This window comes from Pseudochaenichthys georgianus, unplaced genomic scaffold (genome assembly GCF_902827115.2).
Source record: "Pseudochaenichthys georgianus unplaced genomic scaffold, fPseGeo1.2 scaffold_1853_arrow_ctg1, whole genome shotgun sequence".
Taxonomy (NCBI): domain Eukaryota; kingdom Metazoa; phylum Chordata; class Actinopteri; order Perciformes; family Channichthyidae; genus Pseudochaenichthys; species Pseudochaenichthys georgianus.
Genome location: NW_027262604.1, coordinates 1 through 21,483, shown reverse-complemented (window position 1 = coordinate 21,483; position 21,483 = coordinate 1). Strand labels below are relative to the sequence as shown.

At 49.7% G+C, this 21,483-nt stretch overlaps 1 protein-coding gene across 1 annotated transcript; it reads right to left on the bottom strand.

Moving 5' to 3' along the window:
* Nucleotides 1-591: 591 nt before the first annotated feature.
* LOC117441628 (FH1/FH2 domain-containing protein 3-like) lies at nucleotides 592-21,241 on the bottom strand (the record flags this gene model as incomplete). Its single annotated transcript, XM_034077692.2, has 6 exons — nucleotides 592-1,958; nucleotides 9,128-9,304; nucleotides 9,535-9,676; nucleotides 19,390-19,582; nucleotides 20,528-20,718; nucleotides 21,080-21,241. Coding segments are annotated over 6 exons (945 nt in total), but the record flags the coding sequence as incomplete, so codon positions are not given.
* Between the last annotated feature and the right edge of the window lie 242 nt (nucleotides 21,242-21,483).

The following is a 21,483-nucleotide window of genomic DNA, read 5'->3' as shown; positions in this document are numbered from 1 at the left end:
CACCGGTCACAGCAGCAGCAGCAGCAGGAGCAGGAGGAGGAGCAGGAGGAGGAGGACATGTGACCTGCTTTAAAGAGACGGACACACTGCAGGTGTAACACCGGGACACACCTGGACAATAACACTATACACCGATGAGAGTACTAACAGAATACTACATTAAAATAAACGGTAATACTTCTTCTTCCACTACTGCCCTCTGACGTCAGACCCCTGTAGTGAAACCTCTGACGTCAGATCTCTCCCGACACGGACTGACGTCATCGTTAGTGTGGTGTGTTTATATTAGACCCTCCATCCAGTTACTCTCAGTAGGTCTCATTTGAAAATGATCATATGACATTAATGGCTAAATGCTACCTAGCAACAGCGACACATCTAACTGGAATAAAGACATCATTATATAACATTTTATAATTATTAAAGTGCAGGAAAGTGAAAACACATCTGGACTCTTTTTACACGTCTCCCTGTATTCCTTATAAATACATGTTTATTGAATGTGTATTATTAATGTATATATTCTTTTAAGCATGATTTTATGATCTGGATTTAAACCGTGAGTCACACCAATACAATCCACGAGTCGTGTTGTTCATCAAAGACCTTTATTATCATGGATTAAAACACACCTCAACGTTCCCCCGGCTCGTGAAATACTTTGTCCTGAAAACAGAGACTTGAACACGAGATGAGCAAAGATACTGAATCCTATAATCTGCACACATCAACACAGAGAGCAGAGCGGGGTCGCATCCAAAGACACGACGTCATACCTTAAATCTGGACTGTGTGTGGACATCAAACTGTTCATTACGCTCTGCAGTGACCGTACTGCTACATGACCCGTGCACACACAAAGCTTTTATTAACATTACATGGTTAAAAGGACATTTCATTACAGTGGAAACACTTTGAGCGTCTCGTTCGGAGGGCGTCTCGTTCGGAGGGCGTCTCGTTCGGAGAGCGTCTCGTTCGGAGAGCGTCTCGTCCGGAGAGCGTCTCGTTCGGAGGGCGTCTCGTCCGGAGGGCGTCTCGTTCGGAGGGCGTCTCGTTCGGAGGGCGTCTCGTTCGGAGAGCGTCTCGTTCGGAGAGCGTCTCGTCCGGAGAGCGTCTCGTCCGGAGAGCGTCTCGTCCGGAGAGCGTCTCGTCCGGAGAGCGTCTCGTCCGGAGAGCGTCTCGTCCGGAGGGCGTCTCGTTCGGAGAGCGTCTCGTCCGGAGAGCGTCTCGTCCGGAGAGCGTCTCGTCCGGAGAGCGTCTCGTTTGGAGAGCGTCTCGTTCGGAGAGCGTCTCGTTCGGAGAGCGTCTCGTCCGGAGAGCGTCTCGTCCGGAGAGCGTCTCGTCCGGAGAGCGTCTCGTTTGGAGAGCGTCTCGTTCGGAGAGCGTCTCGTTCGGAGAGCGTCTCGTTTGGAGAACAACTAAAGACTTTCTTGGTGTTTTACTAAAGATAATAACTTCATAACTTCATCAGCTGTTAAGAACTTCAGGGACGTCTGTATTTGTCAGGAAATACAGATTTAAAAGCGTTTCAGACTGCCTCCATGCGTCAGAGTGGAGATGACCATGTGCACCATGTGACCGTGAGTTATAATCTAAACGTGATACAATAACTTCGTGTTGTGATTGGTTTAGAGATGTCCCGCCCCTTAGCCTATGTGTTGGAGTGTTGGCCAATAGGAGCCAAGTGTTGTTAGTGATGTCATTGTGTTCCGGAACTTGTGAATAACAACCATTGAACTAAAAGAGAGCGAACAGGAGATCATGGAGGCAGTTTGATCTGGATTACAATAATAAAATAAATATCTAATATTTGAGGGGGGGGGGGGTCTCCTGGATGAGCCCCTGCGGATCGGCCTCAGAGACCCCAGACGTTTCCTCTCAGACCCGATCGTCCATCTTGTTGAGGCCGAGCGCCGCAACTACGTCCAGACTGAGACCAGACTTCAGAGTCCTCCTCACTGAGAGAGAGAGAGAGAGAGAGAGAGAGAGAGAGAGAGAGAGAGACGCGCGCGCGCACGCACACACACACACACACACAACACACACACACACACACACACACACACACACACACCACACACACACACACACACACACACACACACACCACACACACACACACACACACACACACACACACACACACACACACACACACACACACACACACACACACACACACACACACACACACACACACACACACACACACACACACACAACACACACACACACACACACACACACACACACACACACACACACACACACACACACACACACACACACACACACACACACACACACACACACACACACACACACACACACACACAGTTTAGTTTTACATCTTGCATGTATAGAAACACCTTAAATCTTCACGATGAGAAGCTGCAGATATGTAGACTGACTCTCGTGATGAGCAGACTGTGTGATGTGAACATATTACATCACATCACATTTAGCTGACGCTTTTATCCAAAGAGACTTACAATAAGTACATTCGACCAGGAAGACACAACCTTGAAGAAAACAGAATCATATAAGAACATCAGGTTTCATAGAGAACAGGTTCACCCATATGAACGTGTGTGTGTGTGTGTGTGTGTGTGTGTGTGTGTGTGTGTGTGTGTGTGTGGCAGGTGAAGGTGCCCTGCTGTATAATCTGCTGTGTGGTGTGTCTCAGATTAAGGATCAGCAGACAGATGATAATCCGTTTTCAGAGGAAATAGAAACACAGATATGAAGCTGAAGAGATAATCTGTCTGCAGGAGAGGGACTTATTATCAGGCTGATGCTAAGCTAACTCTGCGCTACGGGCTAATACATGCAGCCGATGCATGAGACACAAACTAGGCATCATTTTGATTTAAATGTCATCTTGAGGAGAAAACCCCAGAGCTCTACAGCACCTTATAAGTGTTTTAAAACTGGACCCTGAGTGAATGAACTACAGACGTTCCATGATATAAACTGTACCACAAGACACTCTCCAGGGTTTAGTCTGCACCGGGAACAGGAGCTGCGCCCTCAGACCAAAATGCAGATCCCCGTAAAAAGTGATGCCAGAAAACAACATTTCCGTTCCTGTAAAACGGCATAATTCCTCCAGAGATCTGAGTCTCACACAGAGCGTCAGACAGCTTTGTCTTTACGGAGAATCATTATGGGACGGAGGTCGGCTGAAACTGTGATTTCTGAATCAGTTTCTTTTACTGTCCTTTTCTCTGTAGAGGAAGTAAAGAAACCGGAACCCTGGAGTGTTCACGGAGCTGCTACAGTGTTAGCATGATAGCATGTGGACTCCACTCAGAGAACAGATGGAGTTCATTGTTAGCATGTTAGCATGATAGCATGTGGACTCCACTCAGAGAACAGATGTTGTTCAGCTTCAGTGTTAGCATGTTAGCATGATAGCATGTGGACTCCACTCAGAGAACAGATGGAGTTCAGTGTTAGCATGTTAGCATGATAGCATGTGGACTCCACTCAGAGAACAGATGGAGTTCAGTGTTAGCATGTTAGCATGATAGCATGTGGACTCCACTCAGAGAACAGATGTTGCTCAGCTTCAGTCGGCATGTGGAGAGCTAACTTCAGGTTAACAACTAACCCCTAACACCACCTGCAGTGTATCTCTCCCTGTTTTCACCGACCCTCTCTCTCAAGTTTCACACTTCCCTCTGCTGTTGTAATATCTGACCTCATCAGTAGACCCTCTTCCTACCCCCCTGGTAAAAGCCTGTCTACCTTCATTGTCCTCCCTTATAACTGTCATCATACACTCCTCCCTCACCTCTGGTCTTGTTCCCTCACTTTTCAAATCAGCCGCCATCACGCCCATACTGAAGAAACCTGGTGCAGACCCCAACAACTCTAATAACTACCATCCCATATCAAACCATTTCTCTCAAAGATCCTGGAAAAAACGGTTGCATCCCAGATCCATACCCGCTTGTCTGACAATAGCCTGTACGAACAATTTCAATCTGGTTTCGCCCCCATCGCAGCACAGAAACGGCACTGGTGAACATCACTAATGACCGCCTCATGGCAGCTGACTCCGGACTATTAACCATCCTCATCCTGCTTGATCTTAGTGCAGCTTTTCACACCATTTCCCAGCATGCTCATTGACAGACTGACCTCCATCGGGATCACTGACACACCGCACTCAGTTCCTCCAACTCAAAACCTTCAAACCACAGCCACTTCCAGTCACGACCGGTGCTCCCCAGGGCTCTGTTGTAGCCTTTATTTCTCTTACGCCTTTACTCAGGTACCATGAGTATCAGACAGCCTGGCACCCAGCGAGTTCCAGAGTGATGCAGGGGAACCAGAGGGCTCAGTTCAAACAGCTCTGCAGACTGCTCCAAGTGAGTGGAGCTGCTCATCTGAAAGCTCTCTTCCCTCAGACAGTCCGAGCACTTGGTACATTCAATAAAACAACAGCATGAGATCTCAGGCAGTACGTACTTTCAATTGGTCCAGAGATCAGAGAGCAGATATAACAAGGTAGTTTACCCAGCATGGCTTTAGAGATGAACGTGTCCCAGAGACTGAGCCTCCTTAGAGATGAACGTGTCCCAGAGACTGAGCCTCCTTAGAGATGAACGTGTCCCAGAGACTGAGCCTCCTTAGAGATGAAGTGTCCCAGAGACTGAGCCTCCTTAGAGATGAACGTGTCCCAGAGACTGAGCCTCCTTAGAGATGAACGTGTCCCAGAGACTGAGCCTCCTTAGAGATGAACGTGTCCCAGAGACTGAGCCTCCTTAGAGATGAACGTGTCCCAGAGACTGAGCCTCCTTAGAGATGAACGTGTCCCAGAGACTGAGCCTCCTTAGAGATGAACGTGTCCCAGAGACTGAGCCTCCTTAGAGATGAACGTGTCCCAGAGACTGAGCCTCCTTAGAGATGAACGTGTCCCAGAGACTGAGCCTCCTTAGAGATGAAGTGTCCCAGAGACTGAGCCTCCTTAGAGATGAACGTGTCCCAGAGACTGAGCCTCCTTAGAGATGAACGTGTCCCAGAGACTGAGCCTCCTTAGAGATGAACGTGTCCCAGAGACTGAGCCTCCTTAGAGATGAAGTGTCCCAGAGACTGAGCCTCCTTAGAGATGAAGTGTCCCAGAGACTGAGCCTCCTTAGAGATGAACGTGTCCCAGAGACTGAGCCTCCGTGCAGATGAACGTGTCCCAGAGACTGAGCCTCCTTAGAGATGAACGTGTCCCAGAGACTGAGCCTCCGTGCAGATGAAGTGTCCCAGAGACTGAGCCTCCTTAGAGATGAAGTGTCCCAGAGACTGAGCCTCCGTGCAGAGAGTGAAGCAGACCAGCCCTCGCACACAGGGTGCAGTGAAGGGTTAATGCTTCACAGTCTGTCACACATCTCAGAGCGCTGTGATACGCAGCATCTAACTGGACCAGCCAATGGGCCGGTGCCTTCAGATAGACCAGATCCCCAGAGTCCAGCACAGGTCAAAGGTCACAGAGCCTCTTCCTGGCCTCCAGGAGAAGCAGGACGTGTTCCTGGAGAAGAACCCTCGCCTCACCCTCAGCTCCTCAGCAGGTTAGAGACCTGAGGTTTAGAGGAGAGACGACCATCAAGCAGACACCCAGGTGTTTGTAACAGGAACCACTTTGAGTACTTGTCCTTGCGTAGTTACAATATCTACAGCAGGCTCTGGGTCTGCTCAGCTTTAGAAAGAGCGTGACCTCGGTTTGATCCACATTAGAAGCAGCGTTAGTTCAGAGCGCTGAGTCTGAGTCGTGTTAGAAGCAGCCTGTGATGTAGCAGCAGCTCCTGACTGAGGGACCTCTCAGAACATCACGGGATCATCCGCATGATGTGAAGTAGCTCCATCCACATGTTCCCCTGAGCTGTTGATGCAGATGGAGAATAAAAGTGGGCCTGAAACAGAGCCTTGAGGAACACCATTAGTGATGTGTACCCACTCAGAAGACAGCCCATCAGAGTGAACACATGGGCCTTTCAGAGAGGCAGTTCTCAGACCAGCCACTGCACGGCTGGACCTGCCGACACTGAGCAGCCTCTGCTTCAGGATGAGATGATCCACGTGTCCAACGCTTTGGACAGGTCAACAAACAGAGCTGCTCAACTCTGCTTATCATCTAGATACTCTCCACATCGTTCACACGTTCATCGTGGCAGTGATGGTGCTGCGCTGCTCTCTGAAGCCTGACTGATGCTCAGACAGGTTGTCATGGTTACATAGAAACACCTTACCTGTTCCCTCACGAGGCGTTCAGGAGCCTGAGCCAGAACTGACCACTTAGAGACGGCCTATAGTTATTCAATGAGGTGGCCTCCCCTCCTTTCAGCGAAGGAAGGACACACGCTGACTTCCACACTTTAGAGATTGTGTTAGAGCTGAGGGAGAGGTTAGAGAGAGAAGTGAGAGGAGGAGCGATAACATCTGCTCTATCTTTAAAGAGAAAGGCTCTACGTTGTCCGGGCCGGCCGGTTTCCTAGGATCTAGGATCTGTCCTGGGGCCTCTTCTTTTTATCATCTGTTTACTTCCTCTTGGCTATATCTTCCGTAAACACAACATCCACTTTCATTGCTACGCGGATGACACCCAGCTCTACTTGTCCTCCAAACCAACCGCCATCCTCTCTCCATCCTCCCTCCATCCTCCCTCCCTCCATCCCTCCATCCTCCATCCCTCCATCCTCTCTCCATCCTCCCTCCATCCTCCCATCCTCCCTCCCTCCATCCCTCCATCCTCCCTCCATCCTCCCATCCTCCCTCCATCCTCCCTCCATCCTCCATCCCTCCATCCTCTCTCCATCCTCTCTCCATCCTCCCCCCATCCTCCCATCCTCCCTCCATCCTCCCTGTCTGACTGCTTACAGGACATCAAATCCTGGTTCTCCTCTAACTTTCTCAAACTTAACGACAGTAAAACCGAGGTTCTCCTCATTGGCACAAAATCCCCCTTAATAAAAAGGTTAAGAGTCTGGGTGTCATCCTCGACCGCACACTTTCATTCAAATCTCACATCAGTAATATGATCACTCGGTCTGCCGATTTCCATCTACGCAACATCAACATCCTCCTCTTAACCCTAAGACCACCGCCATTCTTGTTCACACCCCGGTCACTTCCCGCATCGACTACTGCAGCTCCCTTCTCTTTGGTCTCCCTCTCAAATCCATCCAGACTTCAACTGGTCCAGAACTCTGCCCCCCCCCCCCCCATCCCTCCTGTTCTTCAGCAGCTTCCCTGGCTCCCCGTCAAATCCATACCCTCACTCCTCTGCACCTCTCCGACCTCCTGCACACCAACACTCCGCACACTCAGGTCTTCTGCTTCCCTGCACCCCCCTTCCGTCTAACCACCATGGGGTCTAGAGCCTTCAGCCCTTTGCACCCCCCTTCCGTCTAACCACCATGGGGTCTAGAGCCTTCAGCCGCTCTGCACCCCCCTTCCGTCTAACCACCATGGGGTCTAGAGCCTTCAGCCGCTCTGCACCCCCCCTCCGTCTAACCACCATGGGGTCTAGAGCCTTCAGCCGCTCTGCACCCCCCTTCCGTCTAACCACCATGGGGTCTAGAGCCTTCAGCCGCTCTGCACCCCCCTTCCGTCTAACCACCATGGGGTCTAGAGCCTTCAGCCGCTCTGCACCCCCCTCCCGTCTAACCACCATGGGGTCTAGAGCCTTCAGCCCTTTGCACCCCCCTCCGTCTAACCACCATGGGGTCTAGAGCCTTCAGCCGCTCTGCACCCCCCTTCCGTCTAACCACCATGGGGTCTAGAGCCTTCAGCCGCTCTGCACCCCCCCTCCGTCTAACCACCATGGGGTCTAGAGCCTTCAGCCGCTCTGCACCCCCCCTCCGTCTAACCACCATGGGGTCTAGAGCCTTCAGCCGCTCTGCACCCCCCTCCCGTCTAACCACCATGGGGTCTAGAGCCTTCAGCCCTTTGCACCCCCCCTCCGTCTAACCACCATGGGGTCTAGAGCCTTCAGCCTTCAGCCGCTGAACACGTGTGTTCAGTGTGTGTTCAGTGTGTGTTCAGTGTGTGTGTTCAGTGTGTGTTCAGTGTGTGTTGTGTGTGTTCAGTGTGTGTGTTCAGTGTGTGTGCAGTGTGTGTTCAGTGTGTGTTTAGCGTGTGTTTAGCGTGTGTTGTGTGTGTGCAGTGTGTGTTCAGTGTGTGTGCAGTGTGTGTTCAGTGTGTGTTGTGTGTGTTATGTGTGTTGTGTGTGTGCAGTGTGTGTTGTGTGTGTTCAGTGTGTGTGTTCAGTGTGTGTTCAGTGTGTGTGTTGTGTGTGTGCAGTGTGTGTTGTGTGTGTGCAGTGTGTGTGTGCAGTGTGTGTTCAGCGTGTGTGTTGTGTGTGCAGTGTGTGTTCAGTGTGTGTGTTGTGTGTTGTGTGTGTGCGTGCAGTGTGTGTTGTGTGTGTGCAGTGTGTGTGTGCAGTGTGTGTTCAGCGTGTGTGTTGTGTGTGCAGTGTGTGTTCAGTGTGTGTGTTGTGTGTGTTCACTGTGTGTTCAGCGTGTGTTCAGCGTGTGTGTTGTGTGTTGTGTGTGTGCAGTGTGTGTGTGTTGTGTGTGTTCACTGTGTGTTCAGTGTGTGTTCAGCGTGTGTGTTGTGTGTTGTGTGTGTGCAGTGTGTGTGTGTTGTGTGTGTTCACTGTGTGTTCAGTGTGTGTTCAGCGTGTGTGTTGTGTGTTGTGTGTGTGCAGTGTGTGTGTGTTGTGTGTGTTCACTGTGTGTTCAGTGTGTGTTCAGCGTGTGTGTTGTGTGTTGTGTGTGTGTGTTGTGTGTGTTCACTGTGTGTTCAGTGTGTGTTCAGCGTGTGTGTTGTGTGTTGTGTGTGTTCACTGTGTGTTCAGTGTGTGTTCAGCGTGTGTGTTGTGTGTGTGTGCAGTGTGTGTTCAGCGTGTGTTCAGCGTGTGTGTTGTGTGTGTGTGTTCAGTGTGTGTTCAGTGTGTGTTCAGCGTGTGTGTTGTGTGTTGTGTGTGTTCAGTGTGTGTTCAGTGTGTGTTCAGCGTGTGTGTTGTGTGTGTGCAGTGTGTGTTCAGCGTGTGTTCAGCGTGCTTCTGGAACAGCTTCCTTCAGGATGCATAAAGTCTTCTCCGATCTATCGGGAACAGAAGAGGACTCACTGGACTTCCTGTTGACCCGGGAGCGTTTGCGGTTCTTGGGACTGGCGGGCCTGTCGGCCGGGTTCTGGGTCACGGACTTCACCAGCCGGTCCATTATCTCGTCTGTAGCGTCGTCAGGACAACCGGACCCGTCCTCCCGACCCGCTGACATCTGAGAGGGACTGACCCGACCCATACCTGCAGGGAGAGAGAGAGAACCTGGGTTAGAACCTTAAAGGAGTCAGAACCAGAACCAGAGTTAGTACCGGAGTCAGAACCAGAGTTAGTACCGGAGTCAGAACCAGAGTTAGAGTCAGACTCAGAACCAGACCCAGAGTCAGACTCAGAACTAGATCCAGACCCAGAGTCAGAACCAGACCCAGACCCAGAGTCAGACTCAGAACCAGAGTGTATAAGGCGTTTCTCACTGCGGACGGCCCGGCTCCTCCTCAGGTTTCCGGACTCGGAGGTTCTGCAGATCAAGAGGTTCTTCATGTTCTCGTGTTCCTCCTGCTGCTCCTCTGAAGGGGGGGAGGGGTCCGAGGGAACAGCCCCGCAGAACTTCTCCGTCTGAGGAGAGAGGGAGGTACTACAGTTCAAACAGCTTTCATCACGTGAGAAAACAGAGAACTCAGATTCAGTTCCTGATCAATCGGAAAAATGTCAGTTTGTGAATAATCATAATTATTATCCGAATCAATCAATCAATCAATCAATCAATCAATCAATCAATCAATCAATCAATGAATGTTTATTTATAGCCCAATATCACAAATGTTACATTTGTCTCAGTGGTCTTCACAGTGTGTACAGAATATCAGTATGACAATACGACACCCTCTGTCCTTAGACCCTCTGTCCTTAGACCCTCTGTCCTCAGACCCTCTGTCCTCAGACCCTCTGTCCTCAGACCCTCTGTCCTTAGACCCTCTGTCCTCAGACCCTCTGTCCTCAGACCCTCTGTCCTCAGACCCTCTGTCCTCAGACCCTCTGTCCTCAGACCCTCTGTCCTTAGACCCTCTGTCCTTAGACCCTCTGTCCTTAGACCCTCACATCGTACAAGGGAAAACTTCCGGAGAAACCCCACAGTTTAAGGGAACATGGGAGAAACCTCAGGGAGAGCAGCAGAGGAGGATCCTCTCCAGGACGGACAGACGTGCAATAGATGCCGTGTGTAAATTGAAAAGATAATACATTTGCAACATAGGTAGTCCAGATGTTTGGAAATGCATGTGTGTATAATAGGAAGATGAATCCACGAGGATATCCATCCAGGACCTATGATCCAGGACCACAGCCACGACTCAAGATCCAGCGCTCGCGATCCAGGACTCAGGACCGCAGGATCATCCATGACTCCGGATCCCAGCGTATATAGACACCAAAAAGAAAGACATTTGGGGAAGCTGGGTTAATGGGAACATGAGAGGACACAGGTACAGACAGAGAGAAGGAAGAAGGAAGATGTCCCCGACAAACTAAGCCTATATCAGCAAAACTAGGGGCTGAATCTAATCAGCCCTAACTATAAGCTTTATCAAAAAGGAAGGTCTTAAGCGCACTCTTAAAAACGGATAGGGTGTCTGCCGCCCGAACACAAACTGGAAGCTGATTCCACAAATGTGGAGCTTGATAAGAAAAGGCTCTGGCTCCCATTGTACTTTCAGAGACTCTAGGAACAACCAACAACCCTGCATTCTTGGAACGCAATGCCCTAGTAGGCCAGTAGGGTATAATGAGTTCTTTAAGGTAAGATGGCGCCTGCCCATTAAGGGCTTTGTAGGCGAGAAGAAGAATTTTAAATTCTATCCTGTGTTCGATAGGGAGCCAGTGTAAGGCAGCCAGAACAGGAGTAACGTGGTCCCTTTTCCTAACTCTGGTTAGTACACGAGCCGCAGCATTTTGAATCAGCTGAAGCCACTTGATTGACTTCTTGGTACTCCCTGATAATAAGGAGTTACAATAATCCAGCCTATAAGTAACAAATGCATGGACTAGTTTCTCTGCATCGTTTTGAGGCAAGATATGCCTGATCTTTGAAATGTTACGTAGATGGAAGTAGGCGGTCCTTGAAATTGATTTTATGTGGGCGTTAAAGGATAAATCCTGATCAAATATAACACCAAGATTCCTTACAGTCTCACTGGAGGCCAAATGAATGCCATCCATAGTTAGTATGTCTTTAGATAATTTGTTTCGTAGATTCTTCGGGCCAAGTACAATAACTTCAGTTTTGGTCGTGTTTAACATCAAAAAGTTTAAGGTCATCCACGTTTTTAAGTCCTTAAGGCAGTCTTGAATTTTATTTAGATGATTAATTTCATCAGGCTTGATTGATAAATATAGTTGAGTATCATCCGCATAACAATGAAAGTTTACAGAATGATTCCTTATAATATTGCCTAACGGAAGCATATATAATGTGAACAGAATAGGTCCGAGCACTGAGCCCTGTGGCACTCCATGGCTAACTTTGGTTTGCGTGGAAGATTCATCGTTAACGCGTACAAACTGAGAGCGTTCAGATAGATAGGACCTAAACCAGCCTAAAGCAGTTCCCTGTATGCCAACTAAGTGCTCTAGTCTTTGCAATAGGATGTCATGGTCGATAGTATCAAATGCAGCACTGAGATCGAGCAACACAAGAATAGAGACAAGTCCCTTGTCTGAGGCTATTAGAATATCATGTGTGACTTTAACCAGAGCTGTCTCTGTGCTATGATGTGTTCTAAAGCCAGACTGAAAATCTTCAAATAAATCATTGTTTTTTAAGTAATCACACAACTGTTTTGCGACCGCTTTCTCAAGAATCTTTGAGAGGAACGGAAGATTAGAAATAGGTCTATAGTTGGCTAAAACCTCTGGATCGAGGTTGTGCTTTTTAAGAAGCGGTTTTATCACTGCTACTTTGAATGATTGTGGAACATAGCCTGATAATAAAGACATATTCATAATATTTAATAAAGAAGTGCTAATTAATGGAAAAACTTCCTTCAACAGCTGAGTTGGAATTGGGTCTAACATGCACGTTGATGGTTTAGAAGAGAGAATCATTGAATGTAATTGTTCAAGGTTAATGGCTGAAAAGCATTCTAGTTTACTATCTAGTGTAATATTAGAACTTACGATTCCGGGAGCTGTTGATAACACTATACTGGTCGAAGGCAAGAGGTCATTCATTTTGTTTCTAAGAGTAACAATGTTATGGTTAAAAAAGCACATAAAATCATTACTACCGAGTGCTAAGGGAATAGAAGGCTCAATCGAGCTGTGGCTCTCTGTCAGCCTGGCTACAGTGCTGAAGAGACATCTTGCATTATTCTTATTCTCATCTATTAATGAAGAGTAGTAGGCTGCTCTCGCTTTACGCAGTGCTTTCTTATATTCACTGAGAGTAATATGCCAAATTAAACGAGATTCTTCAACTTTAGTGGAACGCCATATCCTTTCAAGTTGTCTCGACTTTTGCTTTATTTTGCGGGTTTCGGCATTATGCCATGGAGCTAATCTCTCTCTCCCTTTCCCTCTCTACCCTCTGTCCAGTCTCCTTCATGAGAGAAACAAGGCCTGGGCAAAGGCTAGGAGATCAGGCTCAGAGGTAGAGTGGCTGCGTTTTAGGCAGCTAAGGAATAGTTTCACTTCACATGTCAGAAGTGCTAAATCAAAGTACTATCTGTCAGTTTCCACAAAGAACCTAAATAATCCTAGGAAATGTTGGAAAGCAATAAAATCGATATCCACGGTGATATCCGTAATGAGCTGCTCCGTGCCTCACCACAGCATCTGGCTCTCTGTCGGACAGGGCTCTATGCCCAATTGCTTTAACGAGCATTTTTTTCCTGTGGCTCTCTGTTTCTAACTCTGCTTCTGTGAACACCCCAATCCGTGACTCTGAAAAACGTGTGTTGGAAAACCCTTTCAGTTTTACTCCTTTTACTGTTGATGTTGTTCTTGAAGCTTTAACCAAGTTAGATCCTAGGAAACCGGCTGGCCTAAAGTGTGGAAGTCAGCGTATGTGCTGCCTTTGCTGAAAGGAGGGGAGGCCACCTTATTGAATAACTAGAGGCCGTCTCTAAGTGGTCAGTTCTGGCTCAGGCTCTTGAACGCCTAGTGAGTGAACAGGTAAAGGTGTTTTCATGTAACCATGACAACCTGTCTGAGCATCAGTCAGGATTCAGAAAGCAGCGCAGCACCATCACTGCCACGATGAACGTGTGAACGATGTGGAGAGTATCTTAGATAATAAGCAGAGTTGAGCAGCTCTGTTTGTTGACCTGTCCAAAGCGTTGGACACGTGGATCATCTCATCCTGAAGCAGAGGCTGCTCAGTGTCGGCAGGTCCAGCCGTGCAGTGGCTGGTCTGAGAACTGCCTCTCTGAAAGGTCCATGTGTTCACTCTGATGGGCTGTCTTCTGAGTGGGTACACATCACTAATGGTGTTCCTCAAGGCTCTGTGTCAGGCCCACTTTTATTCTCCATCTGCATCAACAGCTCAGGGGAACATGTGGATGGAGCTACTTCACATCATGCGGATGATCCCGTGATGTTCTGAGAGGTCCCTCAGTCAGGAGCTGGTGCTACATCACAGGCTGCTTCTAACACGACTCAGACTCAGCGCTCTGAACTAACGCTGCTTCTAGTGTGGATCAAACCGAGGTCACGCTCTTTCTAAAGCTGAGCAGACCCAGAGCCTGCTGTAGATATTGTAACTACGCAAGGACAAGTACTCAAAGTGGTTCCTGTTTCAAACACCTGGGTGTCTGCCTGATGGTCGTCTCTCCTCTAAACCTCAGGTCTCTAGCCTGCTGAGGAGCTGAGGGTGAGGCTAGGGTTCTTCTCCAGGAACACGTCCTGCTTCTCCTGGAGGCCAGGAAGAGGCTCTGTGACCTTTGACCTGTGCTGGACTCTGGGGATCTGGTCTATATGAATGCACCGGCCCATTGCCTGGTCCAGTTAGAAGCTGCGTATCACAGCGCTCTGAGATGTGTGACTGACTGTAAAGCATTAACCCTTCACTGCACCCTGTGTGCAGGGCTGGATGCTTCACTCTCTGCACGGAGGCTCAGTCTCTGGGACACTTCATCTCTAAGGAGGCTCAGTCTCTGGGACACGTTCATCTCTAAGGAGGCTCAGTCTCTGGGACACGTTCATCTCTAAGGAGGCTCAGTCTCTGGGACACGTTCATCTCTAAGGAGGCTCAGTCTCTGGGACACTTCATCTCTAAGGAGGCTCAGTCTCTGGGACACGTTCATCTCTAAGGAGGCTCAGTCTCTGGGACACGTTCATCTCTAAGGAGGCTCAGTCTCTGGGACACGTTCATCTCTAAGGAGGCTCAGTCTCTGGGACACGTTCATCTCTAAGGAGGCTCAGTCTCTGGGACACGTTCATCTCTAAGGAGGCTCAGTCTCTGGGACACGTTCATCTCTAAGGAGGCTCAGTCTCTGGGACACGTTCATCTCTAAGGAGGCTCAGTCTCTGGGACACGTTCATCTCTAAGGAGGCTCAGTCTCTGGGACACGTTCATCTCTAAGGAGGCTCAGTCTCTGGGACACGTTCATCTCTAAGGAGGCTCAGTCTCTGGGACACGTTCATCTCTAAGGCCATGCTGGTAAACTACCTTGTTATATCTGCTCTCTGATCTCTGGACCAATTGAAAGTACGTACTGCCTGAGATCTCATGCTGTTGTTTTATTGAATGTACCAAGTGCTCGGACTGTCTGAGGGAAGAGAGCTTTCAGATGAGCAGCTCCACTCACTTGGAGCAGTCTGCAGAGCTGTTTGAACTGAGCACTCTGGTTCCCCTGCATCACTCTGGAACTCGCTGGGTGCCAGGCTGTCTGATACTCATGGTACCTGTCACTGTGAGTAGAGTTTGTAAACTGTACATTATGTTGTTGTCATCCTTATTGTTGTTCTGTTGTTTCTATGTTACATGTGTAACTGATGTCCTGCAGGTCACCTGAAGAAGAGATCTTTTGATCTCAAGGGGCTTCACCTGGTTCAATAAAGGCTACAAACACACTCACAGCACTGCTGAGAACGAGAGTGACTGGAGGAGGGGATGGGGGGGGGGCTTCTTCAGCCATAAGCGCAGCAATAGTGGAGGGGTTGCCATTGTCTTTGTGAGGGGATTTACACCAGTGCTTCTCAAAGTGTGGTCCGTGAGCGCCCCTAGTGGTCCGTGAGCGCCCCTAGTGGTCCGTGAGCGCCCCTAGTGGTCCGTGAGTATATTGGTAACATTTCACATTTGAAATAAATAAATATATTTAAGTTTTCCGCACTCTTGTGGGAATATCTCCGTAACGGAGCGAGCTTAAGTTTCACCTTTGAGTGCATGAAATAGCCCAGATCAACACCGTCGTCACACATGTTTCCTCCTGTTTGTACCATTTTCAGGCGATTTCTAATCTGTTCTAGATAAACTATGTGATTTTGGATATTTGTGGAGTTGGTGGTCCGCGAGTGTTTTTTTATCGGTTAAGTCCTTGGTATGAAACAGTTTGAGAAACACTGCTTTCCACCCTCTGGGGAAGTCAGTATTGTTTATGAAGCAGGGAATAGAAAGTACATTATTGAAATGAAAATACTATTTACTTTTACAAACAGTGAGCAGCTGGGCAGCTGCAGCATGTGTATTGCAGGACATGTGTAAGCGTGCAAGCGTCTTTGAGTTGTAGAAAAGCGCTAGGCCTGTAGGCTATACATCTAATGTATTATTATTATTATTATCAGGTTATGTCCTATGTGTTGGACATGTGTGGTGGGTCTCTGTCTCCCAGGCAGGCTGCAGTGTAGCATCAGAGGACACTGGGCCAATCGTACATTCTCAAACTGCACCACTTAGAACTAACTAAACAATGCAGAGATTATTTTTATATAATTGTATTCAATAACCGTAAGAAATTAAACAGTATGAAGTGATTTGTAAATAGGAATACAGATTTGACTTAATGTTTTCATAAATATATTTTTCTCCCAGTTTGTCATGGGACTTATTTTGACCCTCTCAAAGAACCGGAATCGAGAACCGAAAATAACCGGAATCGAAAAGCAGAACCGGAATCGTTAAAATCCAAACGATACCCAACCCTATGTGTGAAGCAGTAAAATCTCTCACTTACGTTAGCGGTGTCATAAAAAACGTGGGGAAATGTAAAATACGATGACGAAGCAGAAGATTCAAGTGGGCACAATTTTTGTCCATTCTGGACGAGTGAAAAATGTATTGGGACAAGTCCATTGTCCATGGACAAGTGCTCTCTAAACACTTCCTCACACTAAGCGCAGCATAGTGGAGGGTTGCCATCCTCCTTGCGAGGGGCTTCACACCCTGCTCCCGCACGCTCGATGAGGTCATCAGGACACTTGCTCAAAATAAATGCTGAATTTGAAAAAGTTAAAATATGTGTTATAAATATCTCTGCTCCCGGTGTGGGCGCAGAGAGGCTTTGGTTTTTGAGACACTGAAACACACTCTTAGCACCTGTGGTCCTGGGGAGTGTCTGGTCCTGGGGAGTGTCTGGTACTGGGGGGTGTCTGGTCCTGGGGGGTGTCTGGTCCTGGGGAGTATCTGGTCCTGGGGAGTGTCTGGTCCTGGGGGGTGTCTGGTCCTGGGGGGTGTCTGGTCCTGGGGAGTGTCTGGTCCTGGGGGGTGTCTGGTCCTGGGGGGTGTCTGGTCCTGGGGGGTGTCTGGTCCTGGGGGGTGTCTGGTCCTGGGGGGTGTCTGGTCCTGGGGGGTGTCTGGTCCTGGGGAGTGTCTGGTCCTGGGGAGTGTCTGGTCCTGGGGAGTGTCTGGTCCTGGGGGGTGTCTGGTCCTGGGGAGTGTCTGGTCCTGGGGAGTGTCTGGTCCTGGGGAGTGTCTGGTCCTGGGGAGTATCTGGTCCTGGGGGGTGTCTGGTCCTGGGGGGTGTCTGGTCATGGGGAGTGTCTGGTCCTGGGGAGTGTCTGGTCCTGGGGAGTGTCTGGTCCTGGGGAGTGTCTGGTCATGGGGAGTGTCTGGTCCTGGGGGGTGTCTGGTCCTGGGGAGTGTCTGGTCCTGGGGAGTATCTGGTCCTGGGGAGTGTCTGGTCCTGGGGGGTGTCTGGTCCTGGGGGGTGTCTGGTCCTGGGGAGTGTCTGGTCCTGGGGGGTGTCTGGTCCTGGGGGGTGTCTGGTCCTGGGGGGTGTCTGGTCCTGGGGGGTGTCTGGTCCTGGGGAGTGTCTGGTCCTGGGGGGTGTCTGGTCCTGGGGAGTGTCTGGTCCTGGGGAGTGTCTGGTCCTGGGGGAGTGTCTGGTCCTGGGGGGTGTCTGGTCCTGGGGAGTGTCTGGTCCTGGGGAGTGTCTGGTCCTGGGGAGTGTCTGGTCCTGGGGAGTGTCTGGTCCTGGGGGGTGTCTGGTCCTGGGGGGTGTCTGGTCCTGGGGGGTGTCTGGTCATGGGGAGTGTCTGGTCCTGGGGAGTGTCTGGTCCTGGGGGGTGTCTGGTCCTGGGGAGTGTCTGGTCATGGGGAGTGTCTGGTCCTGGGGGGTGTCTGGTCCTGGGGGAGTGTCTGGTCCTGGGGAGTGTCTGGTCATGGGGAGTGTCTGGTCATGGGGAGTGTCTGGTCCTGGGAGTGTCTGGTCCTGGGGAGTATCTGGTCCTGGGTGGGGACTTCAGCAGAGAACCCTGTGCTGGATAGGAACCACCAGGAGCCGCATGCTGCCTCGAAGAGTGCCTTAATAAGGCTAACAGAAAGCTTTGAGCTGTGTGATGTCTGGAGGCACTTCCCCCGGGCCAGCGGCAGCACCCGTGGTGCCCTCTAGGGATAACCTGTTGTCTTTAATACAGCTACACCATTGTTTGGTTTCCATGGTAACGCGTCTCTTTAGCAGCGAGGAAGATGAAAACTTAACAAGAATCGACAACTCGACCCTCTGCTCACTCCTCTCCTGTAAAACACAGGTCCAGCCCACACAGGCTCCATGGTGCTACAGGCCCAGCCCACACAGGCTCCATGGTGCTACAGGCCCAGCCCACACAGGCTCCATGGTGCTACAGGACTAGCCCACACAGGCTCCATGGTGCTAGAGGCCCTGCCCACACAGGCTCCATGGGGCTACAGGCCCTGCCCACACAGGCTCCATGGTGCTACAGGCCCTGCCCACACAGGCTCCATGGTGCTACAGGCCCAGCCCACACAGGCTCCATGGTGCTACAGGCCCTGCCCACACAGGCTCCATGGTGCTACAGGCCCTGCCCACATAGGCTCCATGGAGCTACAGGCCTTACAACTACAGTAAACATGTACATGTTAATCTACAGCTCCGGCGATCCACTAGCACCGGAGTCTTTACCTGCAGACAACGACTGTAGCGTCACCTTGGATACGAGTCCAAACAACTCACAGACACACAGGCCAGGGCGCTGACACGGCGCCCTTGGAGCATCAGATCTGACTACGCTGATTGGCTGAAATGATGTTTCTGCAGCGTAGTGTACAGATAGCAACAGTCAGCTTGCTGGCTGCTGCTGCTCCGGCTGAGGGCTCTTTCTACGGCCGGACGAGAGAGGGTAATGATGCACGCTGCGGCCAGGCAGGACACATGTGACTTATCAGTAACTTTAGACATCATTGTAAAACAAATTTTAAACGACATTTTATTGTAGATTATACATTTTACTGATACCAACTATATAATATTTATATACTGGAGACAGCAGCTCAGCCAGTCAGAGCTGGAAGCAGCAGCTCAGCCAATCAGAGCTGGAGACAGCAGCTCAGCCAGTCAGAGCTGGAGACAGCAGCTCAGCCAGTCAGAGCTGGAGACAGCAGCTCAGCCAGTCAGAGCTGGAGACAGCAGCTCAGCCAGTCAGAGCTGAGACAGCAGCTCAGCCAATCAGAGCTGGAGACAGCAGCTCAGCCAGTCAGAGCTGGAGACAGCAGCTCAGCCAGTCAGAGCTGGAGACAGCAGCTCAGCCAGTCAGAGCTGAGACAGCAGCTCAGCCAATCAGAGCTGGAGACAGCAGCTCAGCCAGTCGTGCTTTTTACAGTATCACGGCTTCCACAGATGATTTTTTATATATTTGTTGTCAAAGCACTTTGTTGTTTAGAGCATTCCATGGAATATAACAACAAGTCGAGCCGGTTTCTGAAACGTACCTACCCCACCTTTAATGTGGTTTCTTCTAAGTCACTGAGCTTTGTAACGGGTAATATATGACCCACATCTCATCAGTGTTACATTACTTCGTTACAGCAACAGTAATGTATTACTGTAGCCCCGTCACTGTTGCCACGCGTTACGCTGGATACACATGTGGGATATTACCTCAGTGATCATCTTCCCGCGGGTCTTGGTTCTCTCTCGATGCGTCGCTCGCTTCCTCTTCAGCGTGAGAACCCGGTCTCTGGTGGTTCTGAACTCCAGAGAGAACTCGCTGATGATCCGGCAGAACGAGGTGACCCTGATGTCCCTCACGGAGGGGGGGGGCTGGCCCAGGAACAGCAGGAAGGAGTGGAACCTGGGGGGTTTCAACAACATCAGATTTGGAAAAGAGAAAATCATTTCCAGCTAAATGTTTTGCAATATTTAAATATGAATTGTTTGTGTTTTTTAAGCTCTGTTAATACACTTGTAGAAATGTTCATTATGTTTTCACGAAAACGTGTTGCTGCATTTCAAGATGTGTGTGTGTCTGTGTGTGTGTGTACCTGTTGATGACCCTGCGGTGGACCACCTCCAGGTGTGTGTGTGTACCTGTTGATGACCCTGCGGTGGACCACCTCCAGGTGTGTGTGTGTACCTGTTGATGACCCTGCGGTGCACCACCTCCAGGTGTGTGTGTGTGTGTACCTGTTGATGACCCTGCGGTGCACCACCTCCAGGTGTGTGTGTGTGTGTGTGTACCTGTTGATGACCCTGCGGTGGACCACATTCAGGTGTGTGTGTGTGCCTGTTGACCCTGCGGTGGACCACATTCAGGTGTGTGTGTGTGCCTGTTGATGACCCTGCGGTGGACCACCTCCAGGTGTGTGTGTGTGTGTACCTGTTGATGACCCTGCGGTGGACCACATTCAGGTGTGTGTGTGTACCTGTTGATGACCCTGCGGTGGACCACCTCCAGGTGTGTGTGTACCTGTTGATGACCCTGCTGGGGACCACCTCCAGGTGTGTGTGTGTACCTGTTGATGACCCTGTGGTGGACCACCTCCAGGTGTGTGTGTGTACCTGTTGATGACCCTGTGGTGGACCACCTCCAGGTGTGTGTGTGTGTGTACCTGTTGATGACCCTGTGGTGGACCACCTCCAGGTGTGTGTGTGTACCTGTTGATGACCCTGCTGGGGACCACCTCCAGGTGTGTGTACCTGTTGATGACCCTGTGGTGGACCACCTCCAGGTGTGTGTGTGTGTACCTGTTGATGACCCTGTGGTGGACCACCTCCAGGTGTGTGTGTGTGTGTGTACCTGTTGATGACCCTGCGGTGGACCACCTTCAGGATCACGATCCTCTGAGTGCAGTCCTTCAGGAACTCGGTCAGTTTGTTCTTCAGCGAAGCCTTCGTCTCGTGCTTCGTCACCAGCTTCAGATTCTCCCATGATGCTTTGCAGCGGCGCTCCAGCTGCACCAGGTTCTCCGACAGCAGCTCGAAGTCCACCTGCACCAATATATACATATATAAATATACACATATATAAATACATAAATACATAGATATATAAATATATAGATCCTAAAACTGATCTGGAACCAGCAGCTGCAGGAGAACCACAGATCTCTAACGTGTTTATGACAACATGCAGGTCTACGGCAGCACATGAGGGTCATTTGAGTTTAAATGTTAATGATGGAGAAAATTAGTTCTTTATATTTAAAAAAAGAAAAAAACATTAATTGCTAAAACGTCCGTAAAAGTCAACGGTGAATTCAAATAAAACCAGGGAAACCTTTAAAATATTTTATTTAAAACACAATTTCAAAATAAAAGCCTGATAAATGAAACTGATAGTGAGTTTTACTTTGGAGGAGCGCGTGATGGCGGGCACCTCGGAGTACAGGTCTGAGGATTCTGGGTAATTCTCCAGCACCAGGCAGCAGGTGTGATGAAGCAGAGACTGACGGTGCACCGTGTCCTTCACCTCCACCACCTTCTCCAGGTAGCTCAGCTCAAAGCCTGCTGCCTACACACACACACACACACACACACACACACACACACACACACACACACACACACACACACACACACACACACACACACACACACACACACACACACACACACACACACACACACACACACAGGATGACTCAGCAGTTGTCAGTGTTTACAGAAACAGATTATCTGATAACTCGTATTTATAACAGCTGTTTCATCAGATACAGAACCTGCAGAGCTTCACTCACACACACTCCGGTGTGT